Source organism: Amphiura filiformis, chromosome 9, assembly GCF_039555335.1.
Source record: "Amphiura filiformis chromosome 9, Afil_fr2py, whole genome shotgun sequence".
Taxonomy (NCBI): domain Eukaryota; kingdom Metazoa; phylum Echinodermata; class Ophiuroidea; order Amphilepidida; family Amphiuridae; genus Amphiura; species Amphiura filiformis.
This window is the reverse complement of record NC_092636.1, coordinates 10,679,484-10,689,042: the sequence shown is the minus strand read 5'-3', so window position 1 is coordinate 10,689,042 and position 9,559 is coordinate 10,679,484. Positions and strand designations below refer to the sequence as shown.

The following is a 9,559-nucleotide window of genomic DNA, read 5'->3' as shown; positions in this document are numbered from 1 at the left end:
GTGTTTTAATGAAATAGAGAAATATTCAAAGTAATTGATTAAGGGATCTAAAATGAGCGTTTATTGCGTTTCGACAGTATTTTTTGAGGGACATGAGAGCACTTCAGACCTATCGAATTGCATTCTGAATACGAAGCATGTCTTTCTGATATCAAATAATTTTCATTTTTGAAAATCACAATATAATACAAATTTTATGACAAATTATAAAAATTTGATATTTTTCAAATTTTTGATATATAACAGTCCTCGAAGTAAATTATATAAATCTAATGACATATTCTTAAAGTGTATGTAGCAGGGAGGAAAAGCCGACGGTCAATTGAAAATTTTGACCTTTCATATTGCAGATATGGATTTTTTTCCCAAAAAGACCTAATTTTTTTTTGGTGTTTTGGAGAAAAAAAATCTATATCTTCAATACGAAAGGTCAAAATTTTCAATTGATCGTCGGCTTTTCATCCCACCTACATACACTTTAAGTATAAATCATCAGATTTATAAAGTTTACTTCAAGCACTGCTAAATATCAAAAATATCAATTTTAATGATTTGCCATAAAATGTGTATTAAATTGCGAATTTCAAAAAATCAAAATTATTTGATATCAGAATGACATTCTTCGTATTCAGAATGCAATTCGATATGTCTGATGTGCTCTAATGTCCCAAAATAAATACTGTCCAAACGTTCATACCCCAGCCCTTAAGTTTTAATGTTAATAGATTTTAAAATTTATGATTTTATGGAAAGTGTTGGTTTCATTTATATCATGATTATCAGAGGACCATGCAATCAGGCACTGTAGCTTATATTAATTATATTGATTTAGCCACTCATTATTAGCAACTTTCAATCCAGTATTTGAAGAGCTTTGTTGCAAAACCCATTACATCCACTTTTGACTTTTTTGAGAAAAACAGCTTTTTTTAATTGTGCAAGTATTACTTGTTCGATTTGATTCAATTTGGGTTTGGATAAAGTGTTGATGAATAGAAACTAAAAGAATAGGTTTGGTACAATTTTCAAGCCTTCCTATTTATTTTATTATTTATTGTATATTGCACCTTTTGTGGATGTAAGGGTTTTGCAACAAAATAGATTTACCCTTTTCTAGAAACCACCTTTGCAATTCAATTTGAGCCCATTTGTTTGCACTACATTATGTAACTTGACTAATGCTTTGACATTTTTAATTATGAATTTTTAATTAAATTCGGGAAAATGGCATTTTTTGGGTATTTCCGAAGCTATACCTTTTGTTATGATTAAAATGATTTTTTTCCAACACAGTGACCCAAAAACAGTTCCTTTTGTGTTTAATAGGTCAATGGCATTCCAGGTTACCATTATACATTTAAAAATTAAAACAAAACAATTCTATTATTCATTTTATGTTCAGATTTCCTGAAATTCCCCAAGATTTCCCAAACGGGAAATATGCGACTTGTAATACTACAGATAAACTATATATTAGGTATCAAACAAAAACTTTCTTTAGAATACCACATGTTATATTATTAAAAGTCATCACACAGATTTTGTTGAGCCACTTGGGACCAATATTTTAAAATTATAATAAAATCACATTTTCCTTATAAACATATAATAAGCACCCATTGACCCTATCTGAGGAATGCTCAATATTTGTCCTCTGTTGGCTACATCTTGTACTTCACTACGATATACCACCAAATACTACTAACTCTATAATTGGAGAGTACGATTTGCGTCTAATCTAGTATGTTTATAGCATAAGAAGGCCCACCACCGATCACTTAGAGGTTTGAGGAATATCTACGGTTAAACAATCCTTGTATTTGAATGCACAAGGCATTAATTTCCGAGTATCGCAAGCTATAACATATTGCGGAAACGCGTTGAGGGAAAAAGTCAACTTGTTAAAATTTCAGCCAATCAGCATAGGCCTACTGATTCAGAATTTTTCAAACCTGTGCTCTGATTGAATCAAAACTGTATTCTGATTGAATGTCTGACAACGTATTGACTTTACCCTCAACGAGTTTTTTCTCCAAACGCGTTGTCGTAAGCGTTATGATCCTAATCGCTTAGGTTAGAGTACGTCAACGCGTCGAGAAAAAAATCTTTATTGTGTTACAAATTATTAATTGAAGTCTATACTTTGTCTACTTGTTTAACACGCAAATTATAGACCAGTCAGATCAACTATATCATTCTTACGGTGGGTCTACTTTTCAGCGTTGTGGTAAAAGCCTCATAATTCCCGCCGATTACGAGCTGATCAAAGTATAAGTGTAAGCTTTCATCCAATCAGCACACAGTAGCCTATTGAAGAAATCTATACCTCAGCGCGTCGACATTGTTTTTTCAACACGTCGACTCATTTTCCTCGACGTGTTGCCACAATGCATCTACCCTTATGGTTTGCGATATACGATTTACGAAGGATATGTCAAATTGATTTACTCCCCGAGACATTTATATCAGGCGAAAGCGCTTAGTTTAGTTTACAAATTAATATAGATTTTTCTCCGTTGATTATGGCCTCATGCTCTTCCGGCGTTTATTGGGATTATATGGTTTAACGTCACTACAAAGAGGAGGAGATTTTGGTTCTGCAGGAGAATATTCATCACAATCTCCATCAAGAATACACCCAAGTACTGCCTTTGCCGCCCCTTCACCGTCGAGTCGAGATCCTCGAGCAATACCAATGTAGTCAACATCACCTGCGCCTGTTGAGGCAAGATTTATTTCGTTATACTTTAGGATTTTTCTTTAATTAATTTCATGTAAAAACAGAGAAAACGTGTATAATTATAATCGGATGTCAAAAATACACAAATTGTTGTTCGATGGCATGTAAAACTGAGTCATTTTAAAGAAAAGTTGAACAATAATGGCGCTATTTATCTAAAACCTTGTTAGCATCTTTACAAGGGGTAGACAAAATTTAATGACAAGGGAATTTTCAAAAAACTTTAATCATGAAATGTAAGGTATAACTCTTATTATTAGGCGAATTTAAATTTAAAATATATGTGAATAGCGCCCTCAATTTGTACACAAATGTACAGTTTATAGAATTAAAATTACCACAAAAAAGCAGAAAACGGATGAATAATTCAAGAAACGAAAATCTATATTGTATATATACATTTTATTAGTGTGAGAGCTGTTGGTATTATTCGGGTATAAAATTGAACAATATAATGTTTTGTTAGAAAAATAATTGATCACATCAAACAACCGTACTCGATATTTTGAAGATTTACGTCGATGGTGCTAATAGATGGACCCGGGGTGGCACTTAACACAAATGACCATACGGGTATGTTTCCCCGAAAAAAAAAACCCGTTTTGGATTTCGCAGCCCCGAAAGACCCCCTATATTTGACCAAAATAGAGCTCCGAAAGACCCCCTATATTTGACCAAAATAGAGCTCCGAAAGACCATTGATTTTGATGATTTCAGTTCTAAAAGACCTCAAAATTGCTCATTCCTCATATTCCTGCCAGGCGATTTTCAACCAAAAAGCCAAGAAAGACCCTTGATTTTGACTGCTCGCAGCTCCAAAAGCTCCCCATTTTACTTTTTCGCAGCTCCAAAAGACCGATCCGGTACGCCGGCCGTCAGCTCCCAAAGACCCACCACCTCAAAATTCCGGGGGAACATTCCCACCAAACTTTTTTGATGTGCCCCCCCCCCCCCGAGATGAATGTGCCCAACTGTGGCAAAAATCTGTAACACCATAGACCGTGAAGAGATGGGCTACTCCTCTATTCGCAGAGATGGGCTACTCCTCTATTCGCCAAATTTGTTCTATCATGTTGTAATAATACCTCAAATTGATCCTCTCATTGCTAGAAGTAAAAAAAGTCACATGTCATATTCCACTAGGTTGCTAGCTTAGTTCACACAATGGTTCAGGAATTATATAGTAAGGTCAAATGTGAAACAGCTCATGCGCAGAAGCCGAATTTTCAAAATGCACCGATTCAATCGAAATAAGTCTTTTAAGATTAAAATTACTCCTCTCAAATAGGAAAATGATTTATTTGAGAAATGCTTAACGTAAGAATCGGATGAAATCATGGGTCAAATGTTACGCTTGTAAATAATTGACTTTGGCTGCATCAACTCTGAAGGGGACATGACAATACGAAAATGACTTAAATTGAAATTGTGAATTAATTATATGTTTCAGATTTCTTATGTTAAGGGGAGTAATTTGAGACCAGTTTCGATGAAATCGGACCATTTTTTAATTTGGCCTTTGTATATGAAATTGTTGACATATGACCTATTCGACCTGATAATTCCTGAACTATGCACCGTGGACTTTTTTATTCCTTGTGATAAGATGAGATGAATAATTTGAGATACCTTACAACATGGAGGCACTGCTTAAAGACCCATTCAGTGATCGCAGCGCAAGTGTAAAAAAATTTAAATTGTTTATAGATTGCTTAAAAGTGTAGGATAAGGCGCTCCCACTACGGTGGTCCAGGCAGAGCCTTGTTGAAAGGCTAGTGTATATTAAGAATAATATAAACTGACCTGCAGGAGCGAAGTAGACCCTGCCAACGTTGGCTCTCAGGCGCATATGTGCATCCTTTGGAATGATACCTATTGGCCAAGTAGGGAAGGAACCATAGAGGTCAGGATCCGTAGCGAAACGGGACATGTAGAATTCCACGGGGTCTGGTACATTATCTTGCCCGTATATGTTTCTCAATACTTTAAGTATCTGGAAATATTACAAATAATTTTAATTATTAAAATACAACTTTGTCATCGTAGAACTTTGTTTTGTTTTGTTTTATTTCTTCTTTAACCTGGCACACTAAGTTGAAAACACATTTATTCATCTGTTCTTCCTTGAGGCCCATGGACTGATGGAAGTTGAAGTTTCGGAAGTTGGGTGAAATTGAGTTATTACTGTGTTACGAAAAAAATAGGCAAATGGACACATTTTTAAAAGCTGTTTTACAAGCGTTAGAAGCAATTAATTGAATTTGAATTCAATAATTAACAAGTTAAAAAATAATAAATAAGTAAAAAAAAAAAACACACAAAATTCATATACTATTATGAAAGACAGAATTAAAAACACTAGTTTGCGTATGACGTCTTGTCAACCAGACCAAGAATGCCGTATTGCGCAGGTCAGCAACCAATCACGTCGGGCCTTTGCCCTGACGTCAGACGCAAACTAGGTCTTCAATTATACGTTGTTGCACTAACACGGTCACATTGCGTTTACAAACAGATCAGACGGAAGCCTATTTTCAGCCATCTTATTTGTAACAAGAGCACAACTACAAAACTCACCTCAGCTTTTACTTCATCGTCTGTCAATAATTCTGCTCGATATGCCTCGTCTCCCGCCAGAAATCCAATCAAGATGTTAGTTCCAGGTGGGTGGAGACCGTCAGCCTCTAAATTCAAGAATGCTGGATAGTATCCGTGTCTGTCATTGGCGTGCAAAATGAACTCTGTATCATCCCAAAACTTGGTTTCAAATTTGAGGAATATTGGATCAATGGTACCCATTTGAAATCGGCAAAACTCTTCGGACTTCCACGGTGGTAGAGGAGGGTCAAAGGTTATGCCGCCATTTTGAATAACCCCAACGGTGCTGGTTACAATTGCATAGTTGCCTGTGTATTCGATACCATCCTCTGTGACTGCCCTGACGTATCCTTCAGTTTGGTTCACGACTGTAACACGCTATAAGCACACACAAAAGAACATATAATAATAAAATCATTATGTTATGTAAAATAAATGCAAGCAATATTTATTTATCACCAATTCTGAGATCTCTATATACCGTAAAACCTCGTCTACAAGCATACAGAGTGCCTTTGATAAAAGGCGCCATCTATCGACAAAATTATAACATTATGGAGTTTGAGGAAATAAATTACTAATACAAGCATATAATATAAACAAGTATTATTGTAAGACCAATCTATTGTATGACGTCTGTTTCACATTAATTAAGCTTTCGTTAAAAATACCCTTGGTGATTGATGTAAGTCGCTAGTTGATAATCGTGATATCACCAGGCGCAGATATCAACGATATCAAATTACCGGGAGGCGATCGAGAGAGCTTGAGCTTCAAATTGGCTAGAAAAATAGGCTGATTTTGACAGGGGTCTGGTGACACTTCTGCAACTGGTTACCTCTATAATAGTATAGTACTAAAATATTTCGTCTCTACTATTATACTCATGACTCATTTTCCCTAAAGGAACCCTTATTAGGTTCAATGATTAGAATTTTACTTTTTAAGGGGTCAAAGTGATCGGGGGATCATTCATTACAACAAGTTACCATAGCCCTAGTAACAAACTATAATGAGCTGTGACATCACCCAATTTACATCTCGCCGTCTACAGCCAATACAATTGGAGCACCATTGGCCTGTTTGCTAAATATTCATGAGAACCGCACACACTGCCACGAGAGGATGATTATGTAAATGAGAATGTACACAATGACCTGCGCATGTACGGCTATAATAGAGGTTGTGCATATGACGTATCATACCGTAAATATGGCGGACTACTCAGATGCAATCAACAAAAGCATGATCGCAATCTACCACAATAGTTCGTCTCACACACATAACTAATGCACTACCATCAAATAGGTTGATGACAACATTTGATTGAATGGACTGTACTGCGCTACAGATTACAGTGAAGGACATCGGTTCAAATCCTTTGTTGGAATGTGTATGCTATGCAATATCGAGAGCCAATCAGAAGACAAATTGCGTCAAGTGGCCATGAGTCGATGCATGATCAATTTGCATAAAGTTGGCTCGACCTGGTGGTTTCCGACCAATATTAATGAATATCATCATGGTACATAAAGGAAAAACACCCGAATGATGTCCAAATTTGGCTCAAATATACATTATGGTTCATACTATCGAGTAGGTTTGATATTTTTATGAATGGACTGTAGTATTAATGGTAGCACACAGCCTTCTATACATGTCAGTGCTGAATGCAAGGTACCATGTATTGTCAATGGCATCATCGGGCCTTGATTCACTACGAAACAGTGAAATTGTTGGTTGAAATTACAACAGGTACCTGTGTCGGTTTTTAAGTTTTTAAATTGTTTTTGCGTGTAATATGAAGATAACATATTCAAATCATTATTAATTGTGATATTTTGGCCTAAATACATTTGTTTAGCAAGATACGGCTTTCGAAAGGAGTGGATACGAGCAGTTAGCCTATACCGATGAGTGTCTGATTTTTACGCGGTCAATTCACCACACAAGGTGAATGGGAGATGTCCTCGAACTTCTTCTAATGTAAGATGAATTAAAATGTGGAACCCTATCAAAAACGACCTTTTTATACAGAACGCTATTATTTGATGAGTTAAACATTTCAGTTTTTGCTATACAACATGATGATGTCAAATATTCTGGCCTGTACTTTAACAACAGTGATTTTCAAAAGCTTTAGTTATAGACGAAAGTGACAAAGTTACCTGGTTCAAGCGAACTTTCTCTTCCGTTAGTACAGATTCTAGAGTTCCCACCAGGGGGTCCAAGCTTCCGAGAATGAAATATTCATCGGGAATTAGTTCTTCTTGGCGAACGGTTTGAATTGTTGATGTATCTCGAACCGATCTCCCTTCAGCAAAGTCAAAGTTAAACCATTCCATAACTTTATCAACTGCCGAAGTAGCTATCCATCCACCTCGAGCTGACGTTGCCTTTTGTGACAAATCAGGACGCGCTCCTTCCTCGATGTCTTCTATGATAGCATCGGTAGCGGTATCAAAGGCTTCTAAGAGATTGTTTTCTCTTTTGATAGCAACACCTGTGATATCATCACCTTCATCTGTGTAAACTGTATATGACGAATAATTGGATTCATGAAGAGGAACACCTGCTCTCTCGAATGCAGCCTTAGCAGGTGTGTACGCCCATAAGTTTCCAGGAGCAAATTCCAATCCCGCAAAGGTCAGTTTCTCGACATAACCACGCAAATGATCAGCACCCTCTAGTATGATAAAGTCAGTAATGTTGTTTGCATTTAGAGTCGAAGAAGCAAAAACACCAGCTGTACCTGATCCTATGATCAGGACTTGGGCGTCGACAGAGACATCCGCGGGTTGCGCGAACGTCCTGGAGAGTAAGAAGGTGAACACGGCGAAGAGAAAGTAGTTACAAGACATGCTGGTTTGAATCAAGTAATCAATTGCAAACTGGTATGTAAAGAATATCACACAGGCTAACGAAAAGCTTTGACTGTGTATAACACAGTTTATGGCTGTGCCTGCAAGTACTGCTCGGATGATCGGCTATACTTTGAGCTTGACTTGACCTCAGATCAAATCGGATCACATTAACAAATCCAGGAATTTATTGTCTTGTATATGGTTGAATAAACGTTTTATTTCCACATCCCATTGTTATAAAGTGTATAGACCTTGTCATGGCAGTTGAATCACCTCTATTAAGGGTAGACGCGTTATTGTCAGTCGAAGTAGCCAAAATATCGATTTTCATTATCTTAATCAATATATCATTGAAAAATAACACTTTGATGTTTTGCAAACGTTCATTCTACAAATCATATACTTTGAAAAACGTGCTTGATTTATTGTTGTTAATGAGCTATGTATGTTTTACAAAAGTGTTGTTGTTTCAGCCCTCTTTACAACATAACTCAAGAACCACAGGACCTTCAAAGGTACATTATATCTGTGATATTTGAATTCTTCTAAACACTCGCTATGAAATGATCAATGCAATGTTTGCCAAAGCTCATTACCATTCGCAAGATGCTGTGAACTACCAAATCGCAACAGTTTAAAATAGTTGCTAACCTTAACATGATTAAAGCACGTCCATTCATTAGTAATGGTCAGTAAGTATAATCCCAATAACCAGTGATAATAATGAATATATTTCTGTCAATGAAATTTTGAAATGGACTTGACCTCTCCTGGCAACTATACGCCTGCTTTTTGAAGTGAATAGAAACAGAGTGAATTAATTGTTTGCTTTAAATCATATCTCTTAACGAAAACTTTATAGGGCTTATTTGGTGTTCCAAATGGTCACTGGGAAAATACCGAAAAATTGGCAATTGAAGAGATTCATCAGGAATACAATAATCAGATTTCAAAGTTTCGGCAATCAAGTCTGTTGCATTTGTCAATGGTGTATGCCAATCGATCCTATGTTGAATATGACGTCATCGGAAGATGATGACGCCCTCTGGATCAATTGGTCATAGACGTGACTCAGTTGGAAGGCCCCTTCGTCGCCATTCATTAGGCTCTCTTTCATACTTGCTTGTGATTTCTTCCGGATCGAGATATACCCCCTTATCCATCTGGTGTTTCTATAGTGTCATCCATCGCAAGGATTTTTAGATTGTCCAGTTTAATATTAAGATGGTTCTCTTTACTGACGTGTTATGCAATTAGTGATGATTTCATTTCAATTGACTGCGATTCCTTTCGTGTCGCTCGATCGAGTGAAGTTTTTGGCCACCATTTTTCCGATTCAACTCTGTGCTCTTTTTAG

The 9,559-nt window shown here is 36.5% G+C and overlaps 1 protein-coding gene across 1 annotated transcript; it reads right to left on the bottom strand.

Annotated features, from left to right (window-relative positions):
* Positions 1-711: 711 nt before the first annotated feature.
* LOC140160613 (uncharacterized) lies at positions 712-8,237 on the bottom strand. The gene is made up of 4 exons (XM_072183859.1): positions 7,507-8,237; positions 5,318-5,716; positions 4,544-4,733; positions 712-2,717 (listed from the first exon to the last, which is right to left on the bottom strand). Exons 1-4 carry the CDS (start codon positions 8,197-8,199, stop codon positions 2,521-2,523), a joined length of 1,479 nt encoding a protein of 492 aa, XP_072039960.1. The 5' UTR covers positions 8,200-8,237; the 3' UTR covers positions 712-2,520.
* Positions 8,238-9,559: the final 1,322 nt, after the last annotated feature.

Coding starts and splice junctions, on each gene's coding strand:
- LOC140160613 (XM_072183859.1), bottom strand. CDS start 8,199: ATGTCTTGTAACTACTTTCTCTTCGCCGTGTTCACCTTCTTACTCTCC. Junction 4,734..5,317: donor ACGATGAAGTAAAAGCTGAG/GTGAGTTTTGTA, acceptor TAATATTTCCAG/ATACTTAAAGTATTGAGAAA. Junction 2,718..4,543: donor GGTCTACTTCGCTCCTGCAG/GTCAGTTTATAT, acceptor TTGCCTCAACAG/GCGCAGGTGATGTTGACTAC.